Source organism: Lipotes vexillifer, unplaced genomic scaffold, assembly GCF_000442215.2.
Source record: "Lipotes vexillifer unplaced genomic scaffold, Lipotes_vexillifer_v1.1 scaffold462, whole genome shotgun sequence".
Lineage (NCBI taxonomy): Eukaryota > Metazoa > Chordata > Mammalia > Artiodactyla > Lipotidae > Lipotes > Lipotes vexillifer.
The window spans coordinates 1,900,878-1,917,909 of NW_006770402.1; the positions used below are offsets into that span (position 1 = coordinate 1,900,878).

At 35.5% G+C, this 17,032-nt stretch overlaps 1 protein-coding gene across 13 annotated transcripts in view; it reads left to right on the top strand.

Annotated features, from left to right (window-relative positions):
* The window catches only part of ADGRL3 (adhesion G protein-coupled receptor L3), a 588,406-nt gene that overhangs the window by 468,457 nt on the left and 102,917 nt on the right, over positions 1–17,032 (top strand). For all 13 annotated transcript variants that reach the window (XM_007446078.1, XM_007446073.1, XM_007446080.1 and 10 more), the window contains one exon: positions 15,399–15,608. In XM_007446078.1, the coding sequence (XP_007446140.1) occupies positions 15,399–15,608 (210 nt within the window). The remainder of the gene's footprint in view (positions 1–15,398; positions 15,609–17,032) is intronic.

The following is a 17,032-nucleotide window of genomic DNA, read 5'->3' on the forward strand; positions in this document are numbered from 1 at the left end:
TTAGTTTGCAGGATCATAAGTTTCAAACTAATTGACTAATTAACATTTCTACTATGGTTTTGTAGAGCACAGTAACAAATGCTTTAGAAAATGGTCTGACAATTTATATCACCTATAGCTTTTTCCTCTACCCAAATTATAATTCTTTGGGGATAATAAAAAAAAAAAAGTCTCCCTACTCATTTCTGTCAGTTCAACTTGACATTGATTTTTATTGTCTTTAAAAGGCTTCACTTTCCTTAGTTAGATGCTTGCATCTCTCTCTTTCTCCCTCGCTTTTCTTTTGAGCTTAGTATATCCTATTGCCCCTACCCCAACTTTACCCCAGTCCAAGTATAGGCATCATTTTGCTATTTAAAATCATTGTGTTTCTTTTTAAATTTAGTATTGATTTAAAACAATGACAATTTGGAAATTTTTAACTTCATACCATGGATTCTGTGTGTCAAATATTTTATAACTACACTTTTTCTAGATTAGAAGAAAATACACTGTAAGGTTCTGCAGTTGCATATGAAGAAAAGTACTTGCTTTTCAAAAAGAGTATTTTTACTTTTTTAAAGTTCAAAAGAAAAGTTAATTTAAGAGTTAAAAAAATGATTTTATTAGTGAAAAATAAAATGTTTAAGGTATGATGCTAAAGGTTGTACACTTCCATTCCCAAATTTTTATGTTCATTTTGTATTTTGCCATCTATAGTGCAGTGGGATTGAGGTGAAGGTAGAGATTAAAAATCATAAATATTACATAGTACTTTAAACAATGTATTTATTTAGAGGAAAAAAAAAACTAGATAACTCACAAGTTGAATACCCTCCAAATATGTAAAATTCCATGAAAACAAAATGGTTTCAAAAATGATCAAAAATGTAAGATTTTATTATATTATCTTAAATATTAACTCTATCAAAAAAATTGACAATCTCTTAGAACCAAGAACTATTCTTGGACCTTCTCATCAAACAGTTTTATAATGATATGTTTCCTTCCTAGATTTATTAAAATCTGAAATTATTTATTTGCTGTTTTATTTTCTGCCTCCTCCACTGAACCCAAGCTCAGTGTTAGGAGCAGAGACCTGAAAGAACTGAGAATCAGTCTTGCAGATCATCTGGGGAAAGACTCTTCCAGGCAGATGAAACAAGAACAAGAACCTGAAGCAAGGGTGATTCTGTGATTCTGATGAACTGCAAGAACAGTGTAGCTGGAGTGGAAAGAAAAATTATTTTATTACTTATTTTCTCCACTCTTCTTATAGAACTTTTATAGAAAAGTTTAAAGAGTGTTACAATAAACACTCATATACCCCTTTTTCTGAATTCATATTTAAATTTTGACACATTTGACTGTCACTCTTCTGTGTATGTACATGCATATATATTTTGCTGTATTATTTGACTCTTTGGAAGTAAATTGCTGATTTTATAATATTTAATTCCTAAATCTTTCAGCAAATAGGTTTCAAGAACATGCTCTACCATTAAAACACAGAAGAAATTTAACTTTGACTAAATATTATCATCTACTGTATAATTCATACACAGATTTTCTAATTATCCTGATAATGTCCTTTACAGCCATTGTATTTCCACTTAGGGCCTGATCAAAGATCACAGTACCTTTAGTTGTGACATTTCTTTGCTCTTCTTTAGAAGTATCCCTGCCTGTTTTTGTCTTTCATGAAAATGACACTTTGCAGAGTACAGAGTCCAGGCCATTTGTCCTGTAGAATGTTTCACAGTCTCAATCTTTCTGATTGTTTTTTCATAATTAGATCCAGGTTAAACATTTTTGGCAAAAATACCCTGTAGGAGATGCAGTATCCTTCCCATTGTATCAGGAAGCCCCTTATTGGAGTTACTAAGTTTGATCATTTTGTTAAAGTTACATTGTATAGGAACATTGAAGTTTTTGTAATTAAGAGGAACATGTGGAAACATCTGGAAAGTTTGTTTTATTAATCTCAATTTCTTTCATTGTAATCTGTTAAGTCTACCCTTTACTTGTTCCTCAAATAGTTAAGTACTGTCTTTGTGACAGGCAAAGTTTATGATCTAATTAGTAATACAGATAAGTAATCAGCGTAATCTGTATCTTATAAGAAAGTTCTTATTGTTGTGGTAGAGAATGCTATAGAAACACATGGGGAAAAGCCTTGACCTTGAGAGGTCAGAGAAGATGCTCTAGATGAAATGACATAACTTTAAGCAAAATGAGAGCAACAGGCTTGAAGTAACATGAAGTAAGGCTGCATTTTTGTGGTTTTGAAGTGTATATTTTCAGTAAAATTTATATTCAAGAGAGTATTAATTACACTCTTCTTCTGATTGTTTTTATTTCTGAGTTGTAGTAGAATTTTAAAGCAGAAAGAGACCTGCAATCTTCTCATATGCACACTAGATCCTTACCCTTACAATTTTCAGTTCTTTATCATCTTCAGTAAATAAGCATGGCTAAAAATAGCAGCTGGAGATGCATCTGCAATTCTAGTGAGAAATATAAGTAATAAAGTTTATGGAGATTGCAAAAAGTAGAGATCTGGTGAGGACTTAACTCTCAGAAAGGCCCAGCATGTTCAGTGATAGAGGAATTAACATCATTTCTTTAGTGTCTACATACATTATCTCATTTGATCCACAGAACCAGAATAGGAATTGTCATCATAATTTATTTTCCTATTTTATAATTTTCAGGGAAGTTGGAATAAGAACAGTTAGGAGGCTTAGGGTCCTGATTCCAGTTCTTTAGGTAATTGCCTGTATCTTTAGCAAATCATTTGGACTCACTGTTCCCATTATTAATCAGTTAACGGAGAGTAATAAAATTATTTCTGACATTATCTCAGGATTATTTTGGGGGATTGAATAACAAAATCTATTAAAATCATGTTGAGAATTATAAAGTTTTCTGAAAAAAAAAAAAAATATATATATATATATATATATATTTTTTTTTTTTTTTTTTTGCTTGGGCCTCTCACTGCTGTGGCCTCTCCCATTGTGGAGCACAGGCTCCGGACGCGCAGGGTCAGCGGCCATGGCTCACGGGCCCAGCCGCTCGGCGGCATGTGGGATTTTCGCGGACCGGGGCACGAACCCACGTCCCCTGCATTGGCAGGCGGTCTTTCAACCACTGCGCCACCAGGGAAGCCCGAAAATATAATTTTTTTAATTCACTATATGTTTAACTGTCCTGAAAACCTTTGAGCTCTTGATCCTGGGAGTAGTTAACTATCAAGACCCAAATAGTTAATTGAGTTTCTAATAACTGATAATCATCTACCTGTACCTGAAAGAAAGACATTTAGGCCAGTGCTTTGCATCACTGTTCACAGTGACAGCTTCTTTTTATCACAATGAAATTGTCAAATTTTTTTAGTATATTGGCTCTACTCACCCAATTTACCCATGCTTGAGAAAGTATAATCAACCAGCCAAGCAAAAGAAGCAAGCATGAAAACTTTCTCCATCCTAATATTCTAAAACTATCCTTAATTGCTTATACTGTTCTTGGTAAGAATTAGTTGATATGTTTACTAACTGTAGTCTATTTGCTCTGGGTTGTAAAATTTTACCCTTTTTTTTTAGCATTCAGACTCTTCTGTGATTGTTTTGCTTTTTTCCTGGCCTATTTCATTCTACTGTGTCTAGTAAATAAAGTAATAAAGCTAGAGAACTATTGAACTCTAGAGGAATTAGGCTGGATTTTCCAGAATAGTTTTATAGCTTTCTAAGATAGGCAGTAAGGTCAACTTGTGTGTAAGATTTTAAAAGCATGTGAACAAAAATATAGCTGAACTAAATCATTTTTCCTACCTTGTTATAGACCATTCAGGGGACTGCCAGTTTCCTTTGTGTATCCTCACAGCATAAGCATTATGGTTTAAAGATCTTCTATGGTTGGTTACTTGCTGATTTAAAAAGCCAATCATGGAACTTTTAAGTTGTTAATTTTGTAAAATTTAATGTTAGCTCAAGCTATTAACTCGAGGCCTGTGGGATATTTGTCCCCAGGGTTATTATTTGGAAGACCCCTACTCTGTTTAAAATGCAATAAACTTATTCATGAGAATGGAAAAAAAGAAAGCCTAATAACCATCATCCCCTTTTTCTTTTTCCTGAATTTGGTATAGCTAAGAAAACCAAATGAATATGAATAATGAAGTAAAAATGAGATATATGTGTGTGTGTATGTGTGTATATATTTATATTTCCATTCTGTTTTATTCAGTACCTGACACACTGTAGGCATCCAATGTTAGGATGAATCTACCAAATTTTATTAGATGTTTTTGGCTTGGTGTAGTTTCTATTTATTTGGTTTTTATAATGTAGTTATGCAAAATTACTTTCTCTGTTAAGCCTAATTCTATTTGTCTCTATTTTAAAACTTTTCTTTCTCATTGTGGTAAATTTATCTTTCCTTACATGCCAAAGGAAATGGCTCTATGAGAAGAATGATATTTAAATAGTAATAGTAGGGGCTTCCCTGGTGGCACGGTGGTTGAGAGTCCGCCTGCTGATGCAGGCGACACGGGTTCGTGCCCCGGTCCGGGAAGATCCCACATGCCGTGGAGCGGCTGGACCCGTGAGCCATGGCCGCTGAGCCTGTGCATCCAGGGCCTGTGCTCCACAACGGGAGAGGCCACAACAGTGAGAGGCCCGCGTATTGAAAAAAAAAAAAAAAGAAAAAATTACAAGTAAATAAAAATAGTAAACATATCTGAGTAATTCAAGTCTGGCATTTCTATGGTTTCCCTTCCTTTATACTTCAACTCCTCTATCCCATTCCATTTTACCTAACCCTTTAAGAAGTACTTTCAAAAATTGTGTGTGTGTGTGTGTGTGTGTGTGTGTGTGTGTGTGTTTTAATGAAAACAATCTTAAACGAAGTTACCCATTTTGTCTGAGAATCAGGAAATTTGCTGAATGATCCCCAGCAAACTTTGTTTTAACAAAACCACTGGATTTAATCATTGTATTTAAAGGATAATCAAGAAATTTTCACCCGTGAACCCTACTTCTGTTTAGTTCTAAGGGGCTTAGTACAATTGAGTCTTCAAAAGAAATATAGGAGAGGATCTGTGGTCCTCCCCCCTGTTAGCAGTATTGTTAAGAGCATGGAGTATTTGGCCATCAGTTAGGGTGATCAACCTTTTAGAGAGCCAACCAGGAAACAGCACTACCAGATCAAAAAATATACTTAATATGCAATAAGTAATTATGCACCTATGTGTTTTTACTCCTTAAAAGTGACAATTAGAAGTATTTAATGCGGGGCTTCCCTGGTGGCGCAGTGGTTGAGAGTCCGCCTGCCGATGCAGGGGACGCGGGTTCGTGCCCCAGTGTGGGAGGATCCCACATGCCACGGAGCAGCTGGGCCCGTGAGCCATGGCCACTGAGCCTGCGCGTCCGGAGCGAGAGGCCACAACAGTGAGAGGCCCACGTACCGCAAAAAAAAAAAAAAAAAGAAGTATTTAATGCTAATTAATAGTAGTGCTAATAGTGTGAATACCTATAACAATATTTTTTAAATGCTTCTTTCCATCCTCTGATGCAGCAAAATTCTCTATTGATTATTTAAAATTTCAGCCTATATTATCGCACATTTTATAAATGTGAGAATTAAGTTAGTACACCAAGTAATTAAACAGATATCACCTATATTTAATAAAAATAACTACGATATATTTTTTCTATGTGTATTTTTCATTTTTTTAAATAAAGTTAAAACTGAATATATTCAAAAGTAAAATTCACTTTGACCTGAAGTTCTAATTTTTTTTTTTTTTGCGGTACGCGGGCCTCCTACTGCTGTGGCCTCTCCCGTCGCGGAGCACAGGCTCCGGACGCGCAGGCCCAGCGGCCATGGCTCACGGGCGCAGCCGCTCCGCGGAACGTGGGATCTTCCCGGACCGGGGCACGAACCCGCGCCCCCTGCATCGGCAGGCGGACTCTCAACCACTGCGCCACCAGGGAAGCCCTGAAGTTCTGATTTTATCAAGCCCATATTACATTGATTCCTGGTGTCAATCCAATAGATGACATCAAAATAAATATCTTCTCAACAAAATTGTTCAGCATGGAGTACTTAGGATTTTAATTAATAGCTTTACTTTGTAGCTTTTTAGACTTGTAGGAATTAGTTCCCAGATCTCCAGAAATGCCCATCTACTTTGTATGTACAGGCTTGTTTTGGTAAACCAGCTGTTTGTCAATTTGTTCTTTTGCATCTGTGAATTCATCATATGAGCTGTCCATGTCCAAAATGTTCATGATTTATAAACATTTCCAAGCACATTGGATGTCAGCATAAGCTTAAACACTATCAGGGATAATGGTTTTAGAGCACTGAAATAGTTGTACTTTATGAAGTAAAGACTGGATCCCAAGCAAGTTAAAGTTTTAATAAAGAAATGATAAAGTCCTGTTAACATGACTGTCCTTTTCTGATGACGTTTCTTTTTTGGAAACAGTCTTAAATCCCCAAAATAAATCCTGTTTTTCACTGTAATGATTTTTTTGTTCTAACCTTTGCAGAAGTCCATGCAACTCGGATAGAATAAGTTCATCTTTTTCCAGGTTCCCTATAGCCTCTTCAGAGCTCATCTAACAGTTTTAGAGAAACATATAAATGTGTCTTATTGTAATATTTTTCTCCATTCTCATCTGTCATATATTTCAAAGTTAGAGAAAGACATTTTTCTTGTCCCACACTTTGGAAATATGATTTTACAGGTCAGTATTTTAACATCTTGTCTATGGCCAGCCCCTGTAATAGCCATCTTGAAGGCACATGTCTCAGGAGACTATCTCCTTCCATTTCTAGAAAGTTAAAAGGCTCATTAAGTACTTCTACACATTTTGAAGAAACTGAAAAGTGACCAAATAATTTCATTATGAAACCTCATTATCACAGGTAAGCACATCACATTCCTTTCTAGCAGCTTTGTCTACAAGGTGTACAGCACATTTAGTGGGTAAGAACTGTTCATTTTCTTTTGTAAGAAGTTTATAGGCTGAATGGCATTTTCCAAAATTTACATTTGCACTGTCCATCAAATATGCAGATAGATGAGCAAAGTCTAGTTTATATATGGGCAAGGTTATCAACAGTCTTTTGTTTCGTGTCTTCTGAAGATTAATCAAAACCTTTATGGAAATCAAGAAGACAATTTGAAGCTCCATTTTTCAAATCAAAATGCATAAGAGCTGGGGGAAACATTATTTTGTTGCTATGATCCAACACTTCACTTTATATACTTTAGAAAGCATGATCTGACAGAATCAGCTCTACACTGTAAGGAAACAAAACATTGGTTATCAAAATTTCTCCTTTTGTTTACCCATGGGACATTTCAGTTGCAACCTCCGAATCAGGAAAAGTAACTTTACTCAGGTGCAAAGACAAATAAAGGGAAGAAAGCAATAATACATGTTTATTCTTTTGGAATACTCAGGCTTACTCCACCACCATTAATTTCAACTGAACATTGGTACCTTTTGAGGAGAGGTTTAAAAATAACATAAAACAAAAAACCCCACTTTTTATCCTACAAAAACTTGCCTGTCTTATCCTAGATTTGTGAGATTCAGCCTCCATATGCACATTCACAGTCTTCTCATGCCTGGTCCCAAATTCATTTCCACATTTTGTGTAGTATGCTTTGTTTTGGTTATCTCTCTAATCTAACTTCATGTATCCTTCCATGTACCTTTAAAATAACACAGTTGTTTATCATTTCTTTTCAGTATTGTCATGTTATTATATTATATTGTTCTCAGTTTCATCAATGAACTCTTAGAAAACAGTCCCAATAGTAACAATGTTAAAAATTAATTTAGCACAATCTTGGTACAAAGCAAAACAGTTAATCCAAAATCAAAGAGAAATTTAGCATCACAAGGCCCTGAAGTTGCATACTTAAGTTTCATCACTCAGAATAATACAACAATGTCTGATTCTCTACTAGGAACTGCAAATCATGGTTTCCAGCATCAGTAGTCAGGGAAGAGAACAGCAGGAGTCACTAAGGAAGGTGGATATATTCAATGCCACAGACATTTGATACTAAAAATAGTGTTGCTTCCAGCCTCTCTAGAAGTGTTGCTTCTAGACTATCATATGGATTTTGTTCTTTGCTTTCAAACTTCTGAACCCATCTCTGATCTCTGGAATAGTTTCATGTCTGGGAGAGGATTTTCCCAGGATAGAAAAATTTAATGCTAAAACTAAGACATTCCTGAGCAAACCTGGATACTTGGTCACGTTACCATTAATACTACATTACTGCATTACTAGTTGAATGATCTGGGGTAAATTACTTATCTGTGCTTCAGTTTTTTTCATCTATAAATTGGACATAATAATAGTATCACATCACAGTGTTTTATAGGACTAAGTGACAACCCTAATAAAATAGGTAAGCATTCCTAAAAGAAACTGATATTTTGAAAGTTATGTGTTAGCTATCATCATCATCATTGTTATTATCATCATCACCATTATCATCATCACTGTATTTAACTCAGAAATGTTAAAGATGAAATTTTCTATCTTCCCAGCTTCATTTTCTACCCTTACCCCAGATACTTCTAAAATCTTTTTCTTATTTACTGCTTGATTACTTCATTTACTTTAAAAATTTCTGTTTTTTGTTTATCAACTTTACTTTTTAAAAACCTATATCTGTATTTAATTCTCAACTACTGTAAGATACTTAGTTTCCACATTTTCTACTATTTCCTTTACTGTTTCCTCTATTAAGGTAGTTGTGAATCTGGTTCACCAAATATGGTGAGATTAAAAATTTTTTTTTCAATTCAAAGCAACAAAACTTCAAATAACTTAGAGTATACAACGCTGTGCTTCTGAATCCAAAGAGATATTCTGAATAAGTTCTCTTGAATTCAAAGGATAGTTGGATATGAATAGTTTTGTGTGCTTTTACTTGCCAGTGGTTCTCTCTCAGCAATTAAAGCTTGAAAATATATGACTGATTTTTTTTTAAACTTGATACAAATTTGGAAATTATTGCTGAGTTATTTTGGCTAGCTTACTATAAAAATCATAAGAAATGCAATCATATCATTCTTCTTACTGTGTTACTCAACTTTGACCTTCATCCTATTACTGCAAAGAAAATTCTAATTTCCTCAGACCATTGAGCCCTTTATTTTCCCAAGCATTCGTGTGGTGACCTATGTGTTTGATGATCTGTTAGAGCAATGCAAGGAACTTATTTCACAGAGTTCTTACCACATTTATCAGAAAATAGGCCTTTCATAACCCTACTAGCTTCAGTGAAATTCCTGAGTCAAAGCAACGCCTTATGCTGATGTGATACATTGGTAGCAAAGTGAGTGCTCCTACATTTGCAAAGAAGACAAAATAAAACTCATTTAGCTATATTACAAGTATTTCAGAACAAGATATGTTTAAGAGGCAATTTAAAAATCATATTATTATGGCTTAACAACTCTGACTCAACATTAAAATAATAAATTTTAATGCAGAAAGTAAAACAGGTTCTTGAAAATTACTGCCCACAATTCATAATTATTATAGGGTGATTGTTCAAGCAATGTCTGGAAAATGCAACTTTCTAAAATTATAAAAAACATCCAGAGGGGTTCAGAATTAATTCATATAGTTTGTGTATCTGGAAATATACAATATATCTGGAAATACTTAGGCAGTTAAAATGGAAAACATTTCAAAATCTATTTCTCCATCTTGTTTGCTGACAAGATGCTTTTTGGACAATAAAGTTAGAAATATCAAGATTTACCTAAAGATCTTAGTGTACACAAGTTGAGTTATTTTTAAATCATGAAGCCCAAGTCACATTTCCCTATTCCATGAATTTGGGCTTAGTTTCATTAAAGGTACCTATTGGTATATTTGAGGGGTTTATACTGACAGAGTGAGTTTCACAAAACATCATTGTTTAAGCCACCTTTTTTCCCTTCATTGTGGTACTCACCCCTTTTGTGGTATTTGAATTACTCAGTAACCCCACAGTGATAAGACAAAGCAGATTCATTAAGGTGAAAATAAAAGGAAAAATCAGAAACTTTCTGTAGCTTTTACAAAATATCTGGCATTTCATATGTGAATGTAAGCTTCACAGAAAGCCTGAAAAATGAGTATTGTTTTCATAAAAATTTCTTTCTAGAGTGGATAGAGTCAATGAATTTCCTGAAAGTATATTCTGATGAATCATTCTGTCATTCTGCTTGTAGATTTTCTCTCACAGCTCCCCATCTTTAAGAAATTAATTTCCTTGAAGTTTTTGATTCTTTATTTTTCTAATTTTTATTGGTGTATAACTGATTTACAATATCATGTTAGTTTCAGGTATACAATAAAGTGAATCTGTTTTATCTCTATATGTATGAAGTGTCTGATACTTTAAAGGGTAAGTAGTTGTTCAAGTTGTCCAATTGCAAAATTGGAGCAACAAGGTTAAATCCACATCTTCAGACTCTAATCATACTTACTCTGCAGTCCTCTTACTTCCACACATTTTAAGATATTATGGTGTAACGACCTCCTCATTCTCCAGCTTTAATTTTCTTTATCTTTTACTCAAGATTTTGGAGCAGGTAGTTTATGAAACAAAGAACCCCAAAGGTTGCAATGGGCAGCATGATACAACTTTTAGTTTATAATCTAAATTCATTTCAGAAGGGGGGGGTAATTAAAGAGAGATTCATTTATTCAGTTCACACATTAATTGTGCATCCACTCTATGGGAGGCAGCTTTCTAGGATATGGGGATACATTGGTGATTAAACAACTTATTCTCTTACAGTGTACTTTCTAGTAAAGGCCACAGATGATGAACAAGAAATTTTTTTTTTTTTAATTGGAGTACAGTTGATTTACAATGTTGTGTTAGTTTCAGGGATACATTAAAGTGAATCAGTTATACGTATACATATATCCTCTCTTTTTTAGATTCTTTTCCCATATAGGCCATTACACAGTATTGAGTAGAGTTCCTTGTGCTATACAATAGGTTCTAGGCTATGTATTTTATTAATATATCTTATTTATGTAGAAAACATAAATAAGATATATTAGTAAAATATATAGTCTAGGTAAATGTTAAGAGGAAAAAAATTCAGGAAAAGTAATAGAGAGTCAGAGTGGGTAAATGATGTTTGCAATTTTAGATGAGGTGATTCAGGAAAACTCTGTGAGAAGGTGACATTTGAATGAAGAACTGAAGGAGGTTAGCGAGTAAGTCACACAGCTATTTATTGGAAGAGAATTCCAGACCAAGGGAACATCAAGTACAAAGTCTCTGAGGCTGGAATGTGCTGGATGTATTCAAAGGCTAGAGGAGGCCAACTCGGGTAGAGTGAACTGAATGAAGGGGAGAATAGGAAATGTTTCACAGGAGTGCAGATCTTATAGGACATTGTAGACCTTTGTAAAGACTTTGGTTTTTACTTTTATTGAGGTAGGAGACATTGGATGCCTCCATCAATGAATCTTATTATCTGGCTTGTATTTAAAGAGAATCTCTCCATCTTGTTGAACAGAGAGGAAAGGGGGATGGATGAGGGTCAAAGTAGGGAGATCATTGAGGAGGCTGTTTAAAAAAAAATCAGGTGGGGCTTCCATGGTGGTGCAGTCGTTGAGAATCTGCCTGCCGATGCAGGGGACACGGGTTCATGCCCCGGTCCGGGAAGATCCCACATGCTGAGGAGTGGCTAGGCCCGTGAGCCATGGCCGCTGAGCCTGCGCGTCCGGAGCCTGTGCTCCGCAAATGGGAGAGGCCAGAACAGTGAGAGGCCCGCAAACCAAAAAAAAAAAAAAAAAAAAAAAAAAAAAAAATCAGGTAGCTCTAACCAATTTGGTGCAATTGAGGTGAGGAGCAGCTGTCAGATAGAAGACAGGAGCTACAAGATTTCTTGATGGATTAAGAGTAGTGTGTGAAAAAGAGGAATCAATATGACTCTGAAGTTCTTGGCCAGAACACTTCAAAGAACGAAGTTACTGTTTACTGAAATGAGGTAAACAGAAGGAAGGGTAGATTTGGGAGTGGGGGGGTGGGAGCGGAGGGAGAAACAGGATAAGAAGGGGCTCAGTTTTGAACATGTAATATTTGATATTGATACTTTTAAAAATCCAGTGGGGATTAAATGGTTACTAAAACTATACTGATGTAAGAGGGTTCAGCTCTTATTCGACATTTGATTTAAGTGGAATAGTGTTATTATAACCATTCAAAAACAAATATTTATTCACCTTTTTTTTTTTTTTTTTTTTTCGGTACGTGGCTGTTGTGGCCTCTCCCGCTGTGGAGCACAAGATCCGGACGCGCAGGCTCAGTGGCCACGGCTCACGGGCCCAGCCGCTCCGCGGCATGTGGGATCTTCCCGGACTGGGGCATGAACCCCTGTCCCCTGCATCGGCAGGCGGACTCTCAACCACTGCACCACCAGGGAAGCCCTATTCATCATTTTTTTATGTGTCAAGCCCAATACTAAGTGCTAGGATATAATAATAAGATATAAGACTAATAAGATCTCAAGTCACATAATGTCAGGGGTGATTGAGTTATAGAGTACTCAAAACGTGGAACCTTGGAAATAGGAATACTTGCTCCATTATCACATTGTTAAAACTATACCTAGGAGGGCTTCCCTGGTGGCGCAGTGGTTGAGAGTCTGCTTGCCGATGCAGGGGACGCAGGGTCGTGCCCCTGTCCGGGAGGATCCCACATGTCACGGAGCGGCTGGGCCATTGAACCATGGCCCCTGAGCCTGCACGTCCGGAGCCTGTGCTCCGCAACGGGAGAGGCCACAACAGTGAGAGGCCCGCGTACCACAAAAAACAAAACAAAACAAAAAAACTATACCTAGGAGTTTTATTCAATTGACCATCCTCTTGAAGGGGGGTTGGTTTTTATCATGGCTTGGCCTCCTGAAAGTTCTGTTATGACAGACTATTATAAAGAAGGCTAAACTCATAGGTCTTGTTCACATTTAATGTCCATTGTTCTTTTACTTTCATCTTACTGATAAAATTCAAGTGGTGAGTTACATTCGATCACAGTATAATACATATAAGGTGGTTGGTGTTTATGTTTTCTGAACTAGACAGTAATACCCGAAAGATGATTACTAATTAATTGCTAGACTTTTTTGTTCTTTCTTTGAGCGTTATGTACTTTTTGTACTGTTGTTTTGACATTTGGTATTCTTCTCTTAATAACTCTGCATGGGGTTTTTGAAAGACCTACAAAGGCATTGAGTAAAGTCAATACATTTCTAATAATGCAACTACCCAGGAAAAGCTGGAGTTATTTGGTTTCTTTTTTTTCTTTCTTTTTTAGTGTTTTAGGTCTTTAGGATATATTTGAGAATGTATTATACCTGCCATTATGGAAGACTGCTGTGCTGAACGCTGGTGCTTAATACTCAATTACAGCATCTTTCCTTTGAGTCAAAGAAGAGAGCAAATAGCTCTCTGTTCAGGGAACTGGGTAGCACTAACCACTCTCCACTCTCCAATAGTAAAAGTAATTTAAGCTATCAGAGACCCAACACTACTTTAGCAGTGTCCCCTGGAGAACAAAGCAGTTAAAGCAAAATTTCATGTGGTTTTCTTTCATGATTTGAGCTCCTTCTGAGAAATACATCTAGAGTTATGCAGGAATAGTTTGAAACTGTTTCATTGACAGTATCCTAGCAGAGTTCTTTATCAGGTAACAACTGTGAAGTTGTATCTAGCAATATGCGAAGTGCTGTGATTCAGGTTACAGCATGGTGGCTCACTTGTAAGGAGAATTTCCACATTCAGAATAATCTTTGTATGAAGTTTATATAAAACATAAAGGTACAAAGTTTGAATAAAAATAAAAATAGAAAACCTGGATATTTATGAATTTTTTAAGGTGAGCTAACCTTAATGTGGGAGACAACTACATGTGGTAACTTCCATCCTAAAACAAAAATCAATGTGTATGATCTATACAGTTGAAAAAGATATCAATTAGAAACACATATCTTTGTTTTCAACTAAAAAATTTCCCATGCACATGTTATGCTTTCACTACTTATGCATATATCCATAAATATCAATGTCATTGATTTGTGTAATTTAAATTTTTACATAAATGGTATCATACTGTATAGATACTTTTGCCACTTGCATTTTTTTAAACCTAATATTAGATTTTTGAGAAGTATCTATGTTTGTGACTATAAATCTAGAACACTGATTTTCTACTCCTCTTTTGAATATCATTCCATAAATATCAACCATTATTTATGTATTCCCCTACTGTTGGAAGTTAGGTCTTTAAGAATTTTCAAGAAACATAGGAAGAAAAGAGGAATTGACAGTCATAGACAGTTTCTCGATTCTGCTCCAACATGTTGGCACACCGATGTGTTGGGCTACCATACATTCTAAGCTTCACAAAAGTGGTTTCGACAGAGGCAAACTATCATAGAGTGGAAATGGAGTTTTGAATCTTAGAACAAAGACAGAAATGAGATAGTGGACAAACCAAGGAACATGGCAGGTATGGAACTCACAGGACTGTAACAGAGACACATAATGTAGTTTCAATGCGGAAGTTTTCATGAACGTATTTCTTTTTCATGGCTGTACTATCTCTTTTGGGCTGCTATCAGGTATAGTAATTCTGAATACTTATTTTCCATCTGTGTATAACAGGTTCTATTCATGCAAAACCTTTCAGTGATCAAACTTCTTGATCTCCTTAAGCCATTCAATATGAATATAAATCCAGTGACTATCCTCATTCTTTTAGATTTTCCACTAAATAAATGGTACACATATGTGGCTGTCCATCAGAATTAACTGGGGATCTTTATAAAATTACATACTTTTATGAACTCAACCTTCGAAATTCTGATAAAGGATTTATAGGACAGAGGAATTGTATTTTTTTAATAAAAAATCTTCAGTGATTCAAATAAATTTCAGTTGTGATACCACTTTCCTAAGTGTATAACTTAATTTTTATATAGAGTATTCCCTAGCAAGAGTTGTAAAAATATTAACCTAAAAATGTGATGTGGGGTAGAAAAACGAAAGCTTTACCTTGAAATCTTTGGCCAGAATTAAGTTGATATGCTTAAACTGAAAATGTACATAGTTGAAAATGTACAACTGAAAATGTACATAGCTAAGAAAGGTGCAAACACTATTGACAAACTGATTTACACCTCACAGAAAAGATAAAATGCTTTACCTGTGGATTAGAAAACCCAAATAATTATCTTATTCATTGCATGTGTGGAGGATATTTAGTACATTATTAAAATCATGCTTCATAGAACCAGGCGCTTATAAACTTTGTAATTGGTTATGCATAATTGCAACTTATGCCTTTTCTATTGTGTTTCCAGCACAGTGATGCGGTCCATGACCTTCTTCTGGATGTGATCACATGGGTTGGAATTTTACTGTCCCTTGTTTGTCTCCTGATTTGCATCTTCACATTTTGCTTTTTCCGTGGGCTCCAGAGTGACCGTAACACCATCCATAAGAACCTCTGCATCAGCCTTTTTGTAGCAGAACTGCTCTTCTTGATTGGGATCAACCGAACAGATCAACCAGTAAGCAATTTATTTTGGTATTAGAAAAGAATTTCTCCACTTCCAGCTTTCCAATATACAAAATATTCTTGTTTGAAAGTATCCTCTCTTCCAGTTGTCTAAGATAGTTACTAATTTTGAGATCTTATTCAGTATTCCCTTTTTCATATCCATTGCCATAAAGAAGCAGTGAATATATGGATGTATGAATGTACATTTCTTCAGAAATTCTGTTCAAAAACTTGCCTTTCTAAACAACTGTGTTTCTTCATTAGTCTTTTTCTTTAATTTTTTTAATCACAAAGCTGAATACTGAGAAAACTTAAATCATTTGGGGAATGGAGGAGTATCTTTTCTAACATGTAATTGTTATTCTTTGAAGTTTATAATATATATTTTTTTAAAAACACTGGAAATTATATTGAAAACTGCATGTCTAACATGAGTTGGGGTTTTTTTTAACCTTTTTTTAAACATCTTTATTGGAGTATAATTACTTTACAATGGTGTGTTAGTTTCTGCTTTATAACAAAGTAAATCAGCTATACATATATTTATATCCCCATATCTCCTCCTTCTTGCCTCTCCCTCCCACACTCCCTATCCCACCCCTCTAGGTGGTCACAAAGCACTGAGCTGATCTCCTTGTGCTATGCGGCTGCTTCCCACTAGCTATCTATTTTACATTTGGTAGTATATATAAGTCCATGCCACTTTCTCACTTCGTCCCAGATTACCCTTCCCCCTCCCTTTGTCCTCAAGTCCATTCTCTACGTCTGCATCTTTATTCCTGTCCTACCCCTAGGTTCTTCAGAAGCTTTTTTTTTTTTAGATTCCGTATACATGTGGTAACATATGGTATTTGTTTTTCTCTTTCTGACTTACTTCACTCTGTATGACAGACTCTATGTCCATCCACCTCATTACAAATAACTCAATTTCATTTCTTTTTATGGCTGAGTAATATTCCATTGTATATATGGGCCACATCTTCTTTATCCATTCACCTGTCAAGGGACACTTAGGTTGTTTCCATGTCCTGGCTATTGTAAATAGAGCTGCACTGAGCATGACACTTTTTGAATTATGGTTTTCTCAGGGTATATGCCAGTAGTGAGATTGCTGGGTCACATGGTAGTTCTATTTTTAGTTTTTTTAAGGAACCTCCATACTGTTCTCCATAGTGGCTGTATCAATTTACATTCCCACCATTAGTGCAAGAGGGTTTCCTTTCCTCCACATCCTCTCCAGCATTTATTATTTCTAGATGTTTTGGTGATGGCCATTCTGACTGCTGTGAGGTGATACCTAATTGTAGTTTTGATTTTCATTTCTCTAATGATTAGTGATGGTGAGCATCCTTTCATGTGTTTGTTGGCAATCTGTATATCTTCTTTGCAGATACGTCTATTTAGGTCTTTTGCCCATTTTTGGATTGGGTTGTT